Source organism: Anopheles gambiae, chromosome X, assembly GCF_943734735.2.
Source record: "Anopheles gambiae chromosome X, idAnoGambNW_F1_1, whole genome shotgun sequence".
Taxonomy (NCBI): domain Eukaryota; kingdom Metazoa; phylum Arthropoda; class Insecta; order Diptera; family Culicidae; genus Anopheles; species Anopheles gambiae.
The window spans coordinates 9,400,682-9,417,953 of record NC_064600.1 but is presented as its reverse complement, the minus strand read 5'-3'; the positions used below and the strand labels follow the sequence as shown (position 1 = coordinate 9,417,953).

Here is a 17,272-nt window from a genome sequence, read left to right as displayed (position 1 = left end):
ACGATGCACCGGCCCACACGGCGAATATCGTCCAAGCGTGATGTCGAGGCAATTTGACTGATTTTCTCGATGAGACTTTGTAGCCTCTCAGCTACCGCGATCCCAACCCACCGGACTTTTATGTATGGTCATGTATGTTGGTACAAGCAGAGCGAACATAAAGTGCACACTATTGAGCAATTTAAGAAGGTTATTCCAGGTTCTGGGACGAGATGCCGATGGACCCAGGTGCGTGTCGCGTGCGATTCTTTCAAGAAGCTTCCATAGGAATTGACTTGAAACATTCTATCTTGTTTATTCATTTTTAATCACATTTTGTAAGTGTATTCGAACTTATTGAACACCCTGTATATTAAGCTTTGAGGGTTTTTTTTTAAATTGATTTCGCAAGCGTAGCACGCGGTCCCGTGGTACAGCCGTCAACTTGAATGACTCAATAACATGCCCGTCATGGGTTCAAGCCTAGAATGGACCGTCCCCCAGTAGCAAGGTGTTGTATTTCACTCGTATATTTGTACTTCTGTATCTTTTCCGTTTGTACGCTTCTCCCGACGCTGCTCCAGTGGCGCACTTTTTTCCCGTTCCACCTGTTGACAGCCGCTGTCAGCCAACCGCTACCAGGTTGGTCCATTTGGTGATGTTGACATTTCGATGGTTATGACAGCTCTTCCCTCCGAAATAGTTATTTACAGTAGTAGCCTTTGTGGTGTTTTGATACTCCTTGCTGATCGCCGCAGTTTTGCTTCCGGTGGTATTTCCGCTGAACATGGAGCCTCTGATGGAAAACTCATTGGTGGAGGGTTGGATGGTTGCGCTTGTACTATTGACCTAGATCCACAATCTGTCATTAGTTCTGGTGTACTGCTATTTTTCGGGATGGTATTAGTTTCTGATTCCAAATTATGCGAAGTAGTCTCTCTGCCTTGCCAAGAAGTGTTCCTATTTATGGGTTTTTGCATACTAATACCCACAGCGCGCATTTGATCGATGTGACGTCTCCAAGTTCGTCCATCATCTAACTCTATTTCATAATGCAGTTTACCTAATCTTGCTGTTACTTTTCCGAATTCCCATTTGTTATTTTTAATGTACTCCCTTGCAGCTACTCTTTGTCCTATTTCAAAATCTTTAGTTTTTATGATTTCTCTATTGTTCGAGTTTGAAGTTGGAATCATTATGTCAATACGGCTGGGTATTTGCCTTCCAAATACTAACAAAGAGGGCGAAAAACCAGTGCTAGGATGAATTATTTTTCTGTAAGACAATAGAATATTGCTCAACACTTCTGGAATTTCTGTACGATTACACTTTACTGCCTTCAGCTTTGATTTTAGTGTTTGAATAAAACGCTCGGCCTGTCCATTTGTCGCTGGATGGTAAGGTGCACTAAATTTATGAATCACCCCGTTTAGCTTTAAAAACCTGGTAAATTCCGTTGACGAAAATTGAGTGCCATTGTCGCTAACCAAAACCATAGGAATTCCGAATGTACTGAATATTTCCCTGCAGGCATTAATTGTGGTTTCGGTAGTCATGTTGTTGACGACACGGACCTCAGGCCATTTAGAGAAAGCATCCACTAAAATAAAAAAGTAGCTTCCCATGAAAGGACCAGCATAATCCACATGCACCCTCTGAAAAGGCCCTTCTGCTTTCTCCCAGCAATGTATCGGTACTTTTGGTGGGTTTGCTCTTGTCTCTTGACAGGGTTGGCAGTTATTTACAATATTTTCAATTTCTTTGTCTATGTTGGGCCACCAACAATAACTTCTTGCCAAAGATTTGATTCTAGAGATCCCAAAATGAGAAGAGTGAAGCTCCTGTAATACCTTTTCTCTTAATAAAGGCGGAATGTAAACTCTACTCCCCCGCATAATACAATCACTTTGTAAATCGAATTCATTTTGATCAATACCAAAACAGTGTTTCGGTAAAATTATTTTACCCGTTCTGAGGGCACGCAGTAGTTCTTCAACATTTGGGTCTACAGCTGTGGCTTTTGCCAATTCAGGAACTGTTAAAGGCAATGTTTCGATTACGTTGATCTCAACTAAATCGGAATCCTCTATTCTTCTATCAGAATCCTCTGACGGTAAAGGCAACCTTGACAATGCATCGGCGTTACAGTGGTTTACAGATTTCCGGTGACGAATGTTATAATCAAACCCTTGTAAAAAAGCTGCATAGTGCTGCATTCGCATTGCCGACATCGTTGGTAATCCTTTGGATTCTGAAAATATCTGTGATAAGGGTTTGTTGTCCGTTACCAGAGTAAATTTCCGTCCATATAAATATTGGTGAAATTTATGCACTCCGAAAATGATTGCGTAGGCTTCTTTGTCGATCTGAGAATATCGCTGTTGAGTTTTGTTTAAAGTTTGCGATGCGTATTGTAATGGCCTTTCGGTTCCATCGGCAAATTTATGGCTAAGGACGGCACCTACCCCGTAGGGTGAGGCATCTGTAGCTAATATGAGAGGAAGGTTAGGATCATAGTGTACCAGTACTCTCTCCGTTTGCATTTCCCTTTTTACCTGAGCGAATGCCTTTTGGCAATGCTCGTCCCAAACGTATGGTATTCCATCTTTTAGAAGATTGTTTAAAGGATAGTTTACAGTACTTAAATTTGGGAAGAACCGTCCGTAATAATTTACCAAACCTAGAAAAGATCTTAATTCATCTACGGATTTCGGAGCCGGCATGTCCTGTATGGCCTTAATTTTTGTATGTAGTTTGTGTATGCCATGTTTATCAACTAGGTATCCACAATATTCTATTTGATCTGCGAAAAACTCGCATTTAGCTTTGTTTACTTTTAGATTGTACTTTCGTAATCTTTTTAGTACTTCTTCTAATCTTTTTAAATGGATTTCATCGTTTGGCCCTGTAATTCTAATATCATCAATAAAAGCAGTTACTCCTGGAATGTCCTGTAGAATCTGTTCGATTAACCTCTGAAATATTGCTGGTGCCGATGCCACCCCGTACATTAGTCTGGTAGGGCGGTACAATCCTTTGTGGGTTGCTAATGTTAAAATATCCCGACAATCGGGGCTTACCTCCAATTGCAGATAGGCTTGGGAAAGGTCTAATTTAGAAAATTTTTCCCCGCCTGCAATATTTGTGAACAATTCCTCAACTGTCGGTAGTGGGTGCTCGTCTACTAATAGGTTTGGATTAACCGTGATTTTATAGTCACCACATAATCTTACATTACCCCCTGATTTTTTTACTGGCACAATAGGTGTAGCCCATTCAGAATGATCCACTTTCTCTAGAACGTTTTCCTCAACTAACTTATTGATTTCATTGGTTACAGCATCTCGGACAGCAAATGCGACAGGCCGCGCTTTGATAAAAATAGGTTTTGTTTCTTTGCGAAGAGTTAATGAAGCTTGTAACCCTTCAATTTTGCCTATTCCTGCCTCAAATACTTCCGAATATTTTTTTAGTAGAGCTTCTAGTATTGAGCATGGAGTGAAATTTTCCTTTTCACAGTATGAAACTTCTTGACTGGTATGCATAAATTTATTCAAATCTAACTTTATAGTTCTCATCCAGTTACGTCCAAGCAAAGGATTTCTGTCGGATTTTGTGACAAGCAATGGCAAAGGAATTTCTAAATTTTTAATTTTTGCTCTCACTTCGATCTCTCCAAGAACGTTGATAACACCGTTGCAGTAACTTTTCAATTTTACATTGCTTTTCTTCATCAATGTGTTAGGAAAACAATTTAATCTATCCCTGTTACTTATTAGTGATACTGGAGAACCCGTGTCCACCTCGAAAATAAGTTTTCTATCAGAGATTTCCATTTCCAGCAAAAACTTACCCGCCAGATTTTGCACTGCTCTCAGGTTGAGCACATCCACAACGTCATCGTCACAGGCAGGAAGATCAGGCTCGTACTCCAGTGTGTGTACTCCTGCTCGTTGTAGTTTTGTACGACACACTTTATCCAAGTGTCCCATTTTCTTGCAGTAGTTGCAAATTGCATTCCGGTGTCGACACTTATCCGCAAAATGCTCTTCGTTTCCACACCGATAGCAAGCTGTTTTCCTTTGAACCGTTGTTGGCTTGCTCTTCTTCTTGCTCGTGGTGCTGATGTGCTGAACTGGATACGCTGCACCGGCGCCGTGTATTTCGTCTGCGCCTCGATTTGACATTTCCATACTAAAAGCTATGTCCTTCGCTTTAGCCAATGTTAAGTCGCGCACCTCGAGCAACCGCGATTGGATCGCACGGTTTTGGAGTCCGAATACAAATTGGTTCCTCAAGGCTTTGTCGAGGTAATCCCCAAAATTGCATGTTTGTGCTAGCTTCTCCAATTCCATTAGATACGTAGACAGTGTTTCGTTTTCAGCTTGCTTCCGATTTGCAAACTTGAAATTTTCCAAAATTTCTAAAGGATTTGGGTTGAAATGCTCTTGAAGAATGGAAACAATTTCCTGGAACGTTTTAGTTTGCGGTTCTGCATTCTTTAACTTGTTGCACAACACGTCATAAGTAGCACCACCCATATAATGGAGAAGGTAATCACGTTTGTCTTCTTCGGAAACTCGATGGATTTTGAAGGCAATTTGCAACCTTTCCAACCATCTCTGGATTTTGCAGTTTGTTGGATCAAACGGCTCAAAAGAGAACATTGTAGACATATTCGTAACAGCAGTAGTTATCCCCCGGACCGAAACAGACAGAGCGGTACCTTCACCCACACTTGAGCCGGGCACCGATGTGCTGGATGTAGTAGAACTGGATGCCTTTGGTTTTACCGCAGCAGAATGGGCCGTAACAGGGCCTCTAGTAGAAGTGTTCGAAGAAATAGGCTTAGCAGTAGCAGAATTGTCCGTAGCAAGGACGCCAGTAGGAAGGTTTGAAGAAGAATCGGCCGTAGGTGTTCCGGTACTGGCAGATTTAGCAGCAGCCCGTGTGGTGACAGAAGCAGCAGGAATTTCGGTCTTCTTTGACGCCGGATCCATGAAAACAACACAAGCTTAGTTTGCTTAGGTATAATAACGTGGTTTTCGTACTTCCTCGTCGCCAATTTGTTGTATTTCACTCGTATATTTGTACTTCTGTATCTTTTCCGTTTGTACGCTTCTCCCGACGCTGCTCCAGTGGCGCACTTTTTTCCCGTTCCACCTGTTGACAGCCGCTGTCAGCCAACCGCTACCAGGTTGGTCCATTTGGTGATGTTGACATTTCGATGGTTATGACACAAGGATTGGCTATCCGGAAGCGTAGTAATGAATTAAGTCTCGAAAGCCTGTAATAGGCCGGCATGTCCGCATAGGACGTTACGCCAAATAGAAGAAGAAGAAGAAGCAACATTTAACGCAACGGAACGTAATCACGCTTAACGCAACCTTCGCACTTGATATCACAAGTGCGGCACTCAATATCACAACTGCAGTGTTGCGGATTCAAGCAAGTATTCAACTACATGCGTTTAAACGGATTCAGGTCAATAGACAGCTTAAAAAATTGTTTGTTTACAAGGTTTAGAGAAAAAGTCGACTATAATTTTTCACGTAAATTCACAATTATAAGGGACGAACACTTTACCTAACTCGGCTCCTTCGATTTTCAGATGTGTGCATTGCTTTGAACACGTCTACAGCCGGTGGTTAAATGATTGCTTCGAGCCGCAAAACCCGTTGTGTACCGAGCTTGTGATATCAAGTGCGATGACGTTCCGTAAACAACTGATGCCGTTGTCCTGTCAATTGCTGCAGATGCGTGAAATGTTGCTACGGTTGCGAAATCAAGTAAAAACCGCTGTATAACAGCTGGCTTATATCGTAAAAGCGCTTTCAGTGCCGGTGCCCTACGGAATTGAACTCGAGTGTATAAACACGACCTTAATTATTACTCACTGTTGTATTGTTGTTGTTTATTGTATTAAGTGATTGGCCAAACAAGCGGCCTTATCACTGAATTAAAACTTAAACTTAAATAACTAACGCAGTGTACAATGACAAAACGGATCAACAAAATCTAGTAGGTAGGTGCCAGTCAAATGAAATGTAACGCTGATTAAATTTACGGGCCATCGCAGTCATTGGGTCGTTCTCGCTGTATGCACGTCTTGTAAGGTCAGTTCTTATTAGTCTGTAGTTACGGAACACTCTAGGAGGGACATTTATGTTGACTCTAGCCAGTAGTTCTGGCGAATCTATCTCACCGACAATAAGTTTGGACAAAAACGTACATTGGGCATTATCACGTCTCCTAGCAAGTGTGTCCAGACCAAACAACAAACAACGAGTATGATACGATGGACGAGGGGTTACATTACGCCACGGAGTGAAGTGTAGGACAATACGAGTAACTCTCTTTTGGACAGCTTCTATTCTATTGGACCAAACACTAGAGAATGGACACCAAACTGTAGAACTAAACTCGAGGATGGAACGAACATAGGACTTATACAGAGTTAACAGGCAGTGTGGGTCATTGAGTTCTCTCGAATGTCGACGAATAAATCCTAGCATTTTGTTAGCTTTGTCTAAAATATCACAGTAATGTTGTCGGAAATCTAGTTTGCGATCCAGGGTGACTCCTAAATCCCTGACCGTATTGCACCGCGGTAGTTGTGTCCCTGATATGCTATAGATATACCTTATCGGACTAGCTATTCTAAAGAAAGACATTGACGTACACTTATCAACAGAAATTAGCAGGTCGTTATTGATACACCAGTCAGAGAAAACATCAATCGATCTTTGCAGAGAAAGAGAGTCGGAAGTGTTACGTACGATACGAAACAGCCTAACATCATCCGCATAAAGCAGACAATCTGCTTCCGTAATGGCCAGTGTGATGTCGTTAATAAAAAGCGAGAACAGCAGTGGTCCCAAGTTGCTGCCCTGAGGGACGCCAGATGAACTCTCGAAAACGTTAGAGGAGACACCATCGATTTGTACGTAGTAGCTACGTTCAGAGATATAGGACCTGAACCAATTCACCAGCGGAGTAGAGAGACCGATCCGGGCGAGCTTAGCCAACAGCAAGCGATGGTTCACACGATCAAACGCAGCCTTAAGATCAGTGTATACTGCATCCATCTGAGCTCCGGAAGTAAAGGCTGCATGGCAGTTGGAGACGAATTCCACCAGGTTTGTGGTAACACTGCGTCGAGGAAAGAAACCATGTTGGCGTGTAGAAATATAAGAACGACAGTGATACATTAGCGAGTTTTGTATGACGATCTCAAACACCTTGGCACAAGAAGGCAAGGTGGTTATACCGCGGTAGTTCTCAGCAGAGTTTTTATCCCCTTTTTTGTACACCGGAAACATCACAGAGGATTTCCAGGCCGTGGGTACAGTACTTTGTGCAAAAGAGAGTTGGTAGATTTGAGACAGAGGCTCTGCTAAAAATTCGCGGCATTTGGCAAGGATTGCCGTAGGAATACCATCGGGTCCAGGGTTGTATGAGGTTTTGACCTGCTGCAGAGCACGTAGTACAGTATCTACCGAGATAATAATATCGCGTACGTCAATGTCAACAACATCACGGGGCACATTATTTAAAGCTGCTTCTAATGATAAGCTTGCATCATCCGTAGTAAAGCAGTCCTTGAAACGATCAGCAAATAAGTTGCACATGCCTTCCTTACTGCTTGTGGAGACGTTGTTATATGTGAGAACATCGGGGAGCGAGCTGTTACCGCGTTTTGATTCAACATACCTCCAGAATCGTGTTGGGTGTCTGATGAGCGAGAATTTCACTCGAATGAGATAACGAGTATGAAGTTGTCTGTTATAGCTTCTATATACATTATGGGCAGCAATGAACCTTAATTTGGAGTGTTGTGTACCATTTGTACTGTAAAAGCGAAAGCATGACGCTTTGTTTTGCTTTAGACGGCGTAAACGTGCATCAGACCATGGTGGACTGCGACGCGGTGGCATTAGAGGACAGCAATCAGATATAAGCGCCAGTAGTGTTGTGTTAAATAGTTCCAATGCTGAGTTAACATCCGGATTACCTTCCAGGAAAGACCAGTCAGTAGATTGAAGCAGTTCAGCTAGACGGATAAAGTTAGTTCGCCTGTAGTTACGTGTGCCGGACTCACGGTTTGGTGCGGTAGAACGCCAGGAACGAGCTGTATTGCCAGCACCAGTTAAGTGTAGTTCAACAGGAGGATGATGAACATCAACGGCAACCATAGGGAAGGGTGACACCACCGGTGGGGCACAATAATGTAGGATCTCGTCAGAGACAATTATGAGATCGAGAATGTTATCCGATGCATTAGGTATAAAGTTGATCTGAGAAAGCCCATTACTATAGATGCAGTCAAGCAAAGAGCGGCAGTTGTCCGTAATTCGTGAATTCTCATAATTGATTCGCAGTGCAGGAACGTTAGAATCATCGGTGTTCCAGGAAAGATTGGGGAAGTTAAAGTCCCCGAATAGGAGAAACGTATCGGTGGTTGCACAAGCAATATTATCTATGGTGGAGCAGATAGTTTGCATGGTAGTAGTGTTGTTTACTAAATCTGGAGGAATGTACACTACACCCGTGATAAAAGTACGTTTATTACCATAAACTCTTACCCAGAGTTGCTCAACGGTATCCTGTGTAGGACAAAGTATTGTACGTAGGTGTGAAGCAACGGCAATAAGAACCCCGCCACCGGTTGATTTTTTACTATTTTTGGTGCTGCGGTCTGTTCTATACACTGTATAATTATCCGGGAACAATTCCGAGGAATCAATCGTTGAATCCAACCATGTTTCAGTCAGGATAATAACGTCATAGTGGGTTGTAGAAACATAGTCAAATACTTGATTGCATTTAGATTTCAATCCTCTAACGTTTTGGTACAGGAACAATAATTCGTCAGTATTATTACGGCAGGCGACCCCTGTAGGATTGACATGATAGCCGTGCGATTGTGTGAGTGTAGTGTCCGTTCTTTGGCGATGGTTTGTTTTGGTTTCACGATCATTAAGTTGCGTGCGCCTTTCGTCAAGCACTGCCTCAGTGGAAAAAATGTTGTTTGTTGTAGGAAAAACAATCGTCTGGTAAGTGCAATTATTATTTACTAACGTTGTTTCAGCGCCGGTGTTCTTCGTTTCTTGAGACGTGTCAGGATGATTTGTGTGGTTGTAAGTGTGCGCGATGTGCGTGGACTGAATACCGGTGAATATTAGTGGGTTTGCGGTGTTGGTGATGTGCGTGGAGTGTGTGCCGATAAAATTGTGTGATCCAGCAGTGGCGGTGAGCGAATATTTAGCACCGTAGGCAAAGTTGTAGGGGTGGAGAGACCCATTGGCGGTTGTATACGAAAATTTGCACTCGGCTGTTGAGTTCGGTAGTCAATAAATTCACGTACTGATAGGCCAAGAGGCCAGGTGTCAGGGGAAAGAGCCTTGTCACGTAGTGATAAAGGCACTAACACTTTAAACGACAGGAATGAGAGTGTAGCCGTATTTGTACCCTGGCGAATAAGACAGTATGCTGTAGCATCGTCAATGGATAAAGCTTGTTTGACCATTTGTACAATTTGGTCACTGGTTGTATCGGGAGAGAGCCGGGAAATATACAACGCGCATTTTTGCACCGCGGAATGAGCGGGAACTATTTTGATAGGAAAAGCTGCTATATCCTTTTTTGTGCCAGTTATCACAGGTGGTGCATGAGTTTTGCGTTGAACATCGTCAATTCGCTTCGTATTGTTGTTTTGGCTATTTCTTTGATTGCTCGTAGCACCGAATGTAAACAATGCGTGATTGTCCTTAATGACATCGGAAAACAAACGTTTGGATGGATTTATGCGACGAATTTTTGCGGGAGGGTGACTGCTACGTGGAGTTTTTAGGTCAAGTTGGCTCATCCGTGCAAACCCAGTTTTAATTTCGTTAGTCAATGGCTCCATAACGGTCTTGATGCTTTCGGCTACTGTCGTTATTGCCGCCTGGAATCCAGATTGCATGGCTGCGTCTTTTACGAACTTGGTGCGCGGATTCATGAAGACGTTGTTGCAGCCAATACAGCACCAGTGTAATTGTTTATATTCCGAAATGCGCAGGAACAGATCAGCGGGAACCGAAGTGCAGCGCTGATGAAATGGAGAGTCGCACAGGCAGCAGCTGATAGATGCCTCCGCAATTTCCATAGTGCAGGCGTTGCAAATACGGGCCATTCTACGGGAAACGGTGCAGGTTGTCGTTGCAGCAACAAGAGCGATGGCGGTCAGGACGCGTGAACTCCGACGCGATCCGAAATGCGAAATATGCGCGAGTTTTTGGGTCACAGAGATAAACGCACTAATGCACGATATACGAACGGTGTTCTAAAATATTGTGATTATACAGAAACCGAAAAATAGTGTGATAAACAGCGCGATTTTCAAGAAAATATACTGAGCGATATGCGAAAGCGACTTTTACGTTAAACGTCAAACGTCAAACGTGTTACTCATTTTGCAATTTAATTTCATTATCAGCACTACAGTGACATGATTGTTCGGATTCAAGTTTTAATGAAAGTGAAAGAGAGAGAGAGAGAGAGAGAGAGAGAGAGAGAGAGAGAGAGAGAGAGAGAGAGAGAGAGAGAGAGAGAGAGAGAGAAAAAAAACAACAGGTGAGCTAGCTAGATTTGTTGAAATTCCTTCGTTTCATGTTTTTCACCACCAAGTTCGTGCTACCGATGGAGTGGAAACATTGATTTCTGCTCGTGCTGTAACATACCGCTGCTGAGGATTGAAAGCTAGCAAGCAACGAAACGCAAAACAAAACAAAAAAAAAACCAAACGCACAATGACGAGAAATCGTTTGCCCTAAATATTCATCGCATATTTGCTGAAATATCTGCCTTCGTATCCGTTTCGGGCGCACCGTTACAACACACACACACACACACACGCCGTCGAAATAAAACATCACCAAACATGATATTCGCGCGCGCGCCTCCCGACTGTTGATACAGTGCCCCGGCGTACCGTGTTGTACGCGAGCGTCCCCAAACGGTCGGCGCGGGAATGTGTCTGCCTTTTCGAGCGTTTTTTCCACCCCCTTGGAATGCTGGCAAACAAAACCTACACACGCACGCGTTCAAAAGACAGCGGCGCAACGTGAAAGGCGCAGCGAATGAAAGAATGAATGAACGGCTGTGGGTGGAAAAGTGTACGCGCGGGGAGGAGGTGGGGTGGTCCGCGAATAAAAACCATGCGAAAAATCAGAAAAAAAGCGGCACACCAAGCGACGAACGGTACGGAGCGAGGCATGAATTTTGATTCGCGTCGAAGAGTTCCCGCTCTTCCCACGCCGCTTGCGTGCTGATTCCATATTCATAAATTAAAAAATAAGTTAAAAGCGAGTGGCATCACGTGTGTGTGTGTGTGTATGACCAGCTGCTCACTCGTCGATTCGTGTTTTGCCCAGCAAACGAGCAACATTCCCATGGTGCCGAATGGAGACGAAGCTTTCGACAAAACTCGGCAGCCCGGTAATTCGTTTTGTATGTTGGAGTTGGAGAGCAGCAAAAAACAGCAAAAACATTGACAGTGAGGTAGCACAAGCGGATCACCAACACATCATCGGCCGCCTGGGCAGTGATTTTGTGTGAACTGTTTGCACGCAAAAAACGGGGTGCTCGTCGATGCTGGCTGGAGCCCGGTTCGATCGGAACGGCGTACTGCCTAAATCGTACCATGTCTTCAATGGCTGATGTACACCCACACATACACACACCCCGGGCATTCCAATTTCAGCGAAGAGGTGTCTATATTTCCAATCTTCCCTATCACAAGCGGGGATGTTTTGGTTTGCGAGGGGGGGGGGGGGGATGGGATAACCAACGCCTAAAAACCGATCGGGATGAGACATTTGGTAAATTTGATCGAGACAAAAATTGCTGGAACGGGCTCGCACGGGTTTGCACGGGATATCGATTCCATTTCCATTTCCGGGGAAGGCTTACCTGTGATGCCATATCCCTCCACTGCCCACGTCCCCCTCCGTCCCTCTTGCTGGAACAACACACGAAGGTCAGGGCACGAATCAGCGTGAGCCATCATCCACTGTCCGTGGGGCTAAATATTGACATAACAAACTTCGGCAAAGCTTTTGGTTGGTCGATTTGGCCCACACACCTCCCAGGCCCGGGCCTCACTCATGTGCGGCTATCACAGCGCTGTGATAGATTTGTGTGTGTGTGTGTGTTTTTTTTTTTGGTTCACTTTGTTTAGAAAAATAAAACGATTAACTGTATTGCTTTCAGCAATATATCGGCAGCTGGATATGGCGCCTACAGGTATGCAATGTAGGGCATGGGGTCGGGCTGCAGTGGTTTCAAAAGCAATGAGCATCGTTGGCACATTGACGCAAACAGTTGCAAACCAATCGCTCTTAAAGGGAGTTTGTAAGGTACTCCTGAAGGGCTGTCGTTTGCACCATCTGGGCGCCTAAATTTATGCAACTTTTTATACAATGTTCTAAGTCCAAAGTTAGACATAGTATATAACTTTATTCTTAGTACTCAATGGACATCACATGTAGTTGAACATTCATTATATTTGAATTAATTTTATTTTTGATCATAATTTACCTTTTTTTCATCAGCCCTACTAAAACACTAATAATGTGGCCTAATTTAAGCACGACGTCCAAGAAAATAGTACTTTATTTTTAAGTAATGGGGTGCAAGTGCTGTAGTCATAACACTCACTAAATTATTTTTTTTGCATATTACTGTCATTGGAGTATTGCTAGCATTAACACTGATTTCTAACAAATATGGAACGTCAATCTCGCTAGCTAGGAGTTGAGCATTGAAAGTAACTTGGGCTACTTGTCGCTTTTAATGTAAGGGTTGTAATCCTGATAAAGAGCAACGGTCGCGGTAGCTTATATTATTATTATTAGAAGGACCTCCAAGTCACATAATAATAGTGAACCTGAAATTCATTAATCCAAGCTGCAGATTACTGAATTAAACTCTAGAATTGAGCGAACTAGCGATGATTAGACTTCTTACAGGCACATCAGGTATTTAAAGTCTGTAGCGTTCCTCATTACGAAACCAAGCATTCGGATTCACCTTGTCTATCACGGGCTTGTAATGGTCATGAAACGTAAGAATACTGTCATGAATGGTGCCAAGGTCACGAGTGTCACTTTTATGTTGTAGCATATCTGCTCTACAGAATTCTAATATGTTCAATACGCAGCTGACAGGCAAATGTGTACAAACAAACAGAGCTTACTTAATAATAGCTCGAATAAGTTTCAATAAATCCACCAGATGGCGCTACAACATACAGACAAGGACGAAAATACGAGACAGCTAGATCTTCTCCGTATGGATAAATAAATGGATAAATGGAAGTAAATGGATTGTTTCCAGGCAAAACAATGATAGCAACACACCCGGAAGAGTTCAGACAGAACTGCAAATGTCTGTCGCTGTCGAATGCTACTGACCATGACCAGTATATTCCCGGTTTGCTGGCACAAGTTTCGGGTTTTCGGGCTGTTGGGTCAACAGCCCGAGGATACTTTTGCGAGGTGCTGCCCTCTGCAAGTGGGGATTTAAACTACCTGCGCTGCCTGCTCCCAACATGGTCTGTTTAGCTCGGTTTACGCTGTCACTCGGGGACAGTCTATTATTTGTTTACTTTGCCTTGTTTTCGTGCAAACACACAGCTTAGAGAAGGGTAGAAAAACACTTAACAATTGGAACATTTTGTACATCGTAACCATAAGCAGGAGCAGTTTATGCATTCTAATCCAAAGCAGAAACCGTATAAACATGAACACTTAAAATACGGACATAGTAACAAGAGCTATGTCCTTCCTACGTCTATCGACTTCTCATTTAAAGCGTTTGAATATATCCACTTACCCAAGGTAAGGCCACTAAATTCTATTGTTTAGGTAAGGGAACCCTCTTAAGGGTTTCTATGATCGCCTGGACGATAAGTGTCAAGCCTGGACGGCCGATCAAGTTCTACCCATTCCGCAAAACGATGGCATTCCTTACCGGATTTTCCTAGTCACTTTCGAATGTGAACATTGTTTTTCACCGCGCACAACTTGGAAAACCCTGTTTGAGGGCCACCCTGGTCAGCGTGAGTTCAAAGCTACTACAACGTGCTAGTGGGTCAAGGCTATAGAACACACTAAGAGATGCTTCTTGCGTGAAACACTAACAACGCTGCATTTTTCGACACACAGTTTTAAGAGATTCGACGCACACCAATCAGTAAAGATATTTTATTAATTTTACTTTCTATTGCACCCATTACTGTTGTTTCCAAATCTAAAGATTTGGCCGTCAACAGCGTACAGAAGCATTTTTTTGTCTACTATAAGTAGTTGAAATTCATCAATAAATTATATAAACAGCAAAGGAGCTGGCTGAAAATACGACCGAAGTCGTAATAATGTAAATTTAGATAAATAAATAAGGAGCCCAAATTACTGCTCTGAGAGACACCGGATGTAAATAAATAATTGTAAATAATGTGTTAAAAGGATAGATAAATAAATAATATGGACAAAAAACTCTAATACATTGCCTTCCATGATCATGTAAATCATAAGGAGCGAATTAGGCAATTCTCAATATTTTATTGTACCATAAAGAGAGAAAAAAAATACAATCTCATTGAAAGAATTCAACGGAAATAAGATATTTTATTTCTTTACCTAAATTGTTCATTCATTCAATAATTGATCTTATTAATAATTGATGAAAAATTAATAAAGCTACAACATTCATCTCAGCAAAAAGATTAACCTAATTCATAATTCCTTATAATTCATCAAAACGGTTTATTTACGTTTTGTTCGAATAAGATTAGCCGATCATCGGCCTCACTGATGCTATGAGATTTACGTGCATCTTCTGAGTGTTTCACAACCATTTCATAATTAATTTAATTTAATTAACAGCTTTACGCTGGCTCGGAGCGAAATTCTTCTCGCAATGCCCAGCAAACCAGAACCATACCATAGCATACCTTTAGGCGCACAGTCCACTAGCCAATTCTGCGCGCCTCAAGCGCGCCTTTAATTATGCAATGGAATGTAAAATTCACCAATCAATATCTTTTCTTACGGCACAGTTTTGCTGTAAGCTCGGCACAATGGCCACCGGGAGCACACGGGCGAGCAATTCAACTGTTGCCCTTAAAAGCGGGCTTAAAACCCCGTGCCGGCCGTGGGGGTGAGCCGGACTAGCGCTAATTAATTACCACGAGCGGCATGATCCGCTTACCGGCAGGCCCCACCTATCCTCCAGGGGTTGCCGGGCCGGGACCGTCTTAGACGACATTCTAAAGGCGCAGCAGTTTCGTTTCTTTTTTGTTACCGCTCAGTTCGCTTCGCAACGGCCGTTGCGTGATTGGGTATTTATTGTTTCGCTTTTCTGGTTCCGCTCGTTGCCGCTCGGAGGCGGGATAAGGTGCACTTGGCTTCGCCCATTTGCTGCTGGGATTTTGGGTGATCGGTGTCGTCACGGCCAGTTGAAGCAAACGTTTCGCAAAACGAACCTGTGTGGGAACCCGGGTGGCTGGCTGTCATAGCTGGCTGGTAGTCCATCTTCTCCATGCACCAGAAAGCTGAAGCACATACTCACAGCGTCGCAATCGGTGCGGCAAGCTTGTCACGCTGTCATGTTTTTTTTTTTGCTTCATTTGCCTCCCCCTGTTTCGTCGATGTACGGTTTGGCACGTTAAATTTATATCTATCGTCATCTGTCATGCAGATCGAACTAGCGCTTTTATAGCTCTCTTCGGCTGCTCGACTTCGTTCCGCCGTTGGTAGTTTGGTTTGCGCCAGCCGTGTCATGTGGCGTGCGCAGAGTGCCAAACGTGCAAAAACGCTCCCGCTGGTTAAATGCCATGCCCTACAGCAGCAAGGAGGCACTCTACACTCCGATGACGCTTTGGCAAATATAGTGGGGAAATAAAATACGGATGCAAAATCCATCGGACGTGACAGTGCGATGCCGCACGCGCCACGAGCCCGGGCACCGGGCGACCTCGGGGGGCGGGTGAGCTTCCTGGGCTGGTGGCCTGGTTGAGTTTATGTTTGAGTCGTGCGAGGCTCCAGTTTCCCTCCGCTGTACGCTGGGCTGACAGAGATTTGTGACTTCCGGTGGAATCGCGCAACCCGCCAAAGGGATACGACCCCAACAAGAGCCGGATAATGAAGCGGAGGCCTCGCTAAGGAAAGGAAAAATAATATCCCGCGAAGCGTGTAAAGCGTGCGTCCTCCCAAGGAGAGAAAGTTGCTTAACGTCATTTCGGGCGCTGGTGTGTGTCTGCTTGAACGGTGTGGAAGTTTTCGCGTACCGCGGGGACGCTTGTGGCCAGTAGTCCCGGGAATTGCAGCCGAGGGTTGACTCTGCAGGGGTTTTTACTGTGCGCCAGAGGTCGATTCACAGGTTAACAGGAGACCCTTTTTGATGGAGTGTCAGGAAACAGGAATGTTTGTGGTACTCCAAACGCCCAAATTTCTACTTTGAAGAATAGAACTACGAAACGAAATGAGAAAGTTTAATTTGTTTATATATTTAACATACTTTTAGGCGCAATAAAGTTTCAAGCTACTGTACGTCGGGTTTATCAACGCAATCGAAAGCTTTATTCGAGCTGCGTAATGTAAACGCCTTAAAGAATGTAGATGTAAATGTTGTTTTCAAATAGTTTTTAGACATTTGTTTGCAATCACTCCGTTCTATTCACAGTGCATTAATCAATTATTAAAACATAATACTGTTGCATACCTTAAGGCGTTAAACGATTGTGCTGGAATGCAGTCCAGCTGCAGGCCTTTCGGACACTTTGCTGTGCTTTTTGTTAACGCCTAAAGTTATGCAATGCTGAGTGCTTGTGTTAGAGTCGTCCTTTAGTATGTGACATCAGTGGATCTCTGCAACCTGTCTGCAAACCATATGCTCAGGATCAGGATAAATTCAGTGGAGGGGGTGAACATCACAAATGTTTGCATACGTTTAGGCGCTACGCAGCCAACACCACCTTACATTTCTCAGCAGTATCAGCCCGACAGGAAGCATCTTTATGCTGTTTTAAGACCTCACTGAGTGGGGCCGGTAACTGCCACCAGTAGCGAAATAAGGTGCCCATTAATTCACGTCTGCTGCTGCGTGTGTGGCTTCAAGTGTCGCATTTTTATTGAAAAATATCCCATCTGTGGCAGCTCCGGCGCGAACCCCTGTAAACTTCACTCGGCGTCTGGTGAGCAAGCATCGCCCCTCCCATCGACCGACTCTAACCACCACCATCGCTAGC

General features: G+C 43.7%; 1 protein-coding gene across 1 annotated transcript; it reads right to left on the bottom strand.

The window, feature by feature from the left end:
• Nucleotides 1–592: 592 nt before the first annotated feature.
• On the bottom strand, nucleotides 593–5,144 carry LOC133393092 (uncharacterized). Its single transcript, XM_061656513.1, has 2 exons — nucleotides 3,833–5,144; nucleotides 593–828 (listed from the first exon to the last, which is right to left on the bottom strand). The coding sequence occupies exons 1-2, from the start codon at nucleotides 4,977–4,979 to the stop codon at nucleotides 821–823; spliced, it is 1,155 nt and encodes a 384-aa protein (XP_061512497.1). The 5' UTR covers nucleotides 4,980–5,144; the 3' UTR covers nucleotides 593–820.
• Between the last annotated feature and the right edge of the window lie 12,128 nt (nucleotides 5,145–17,272).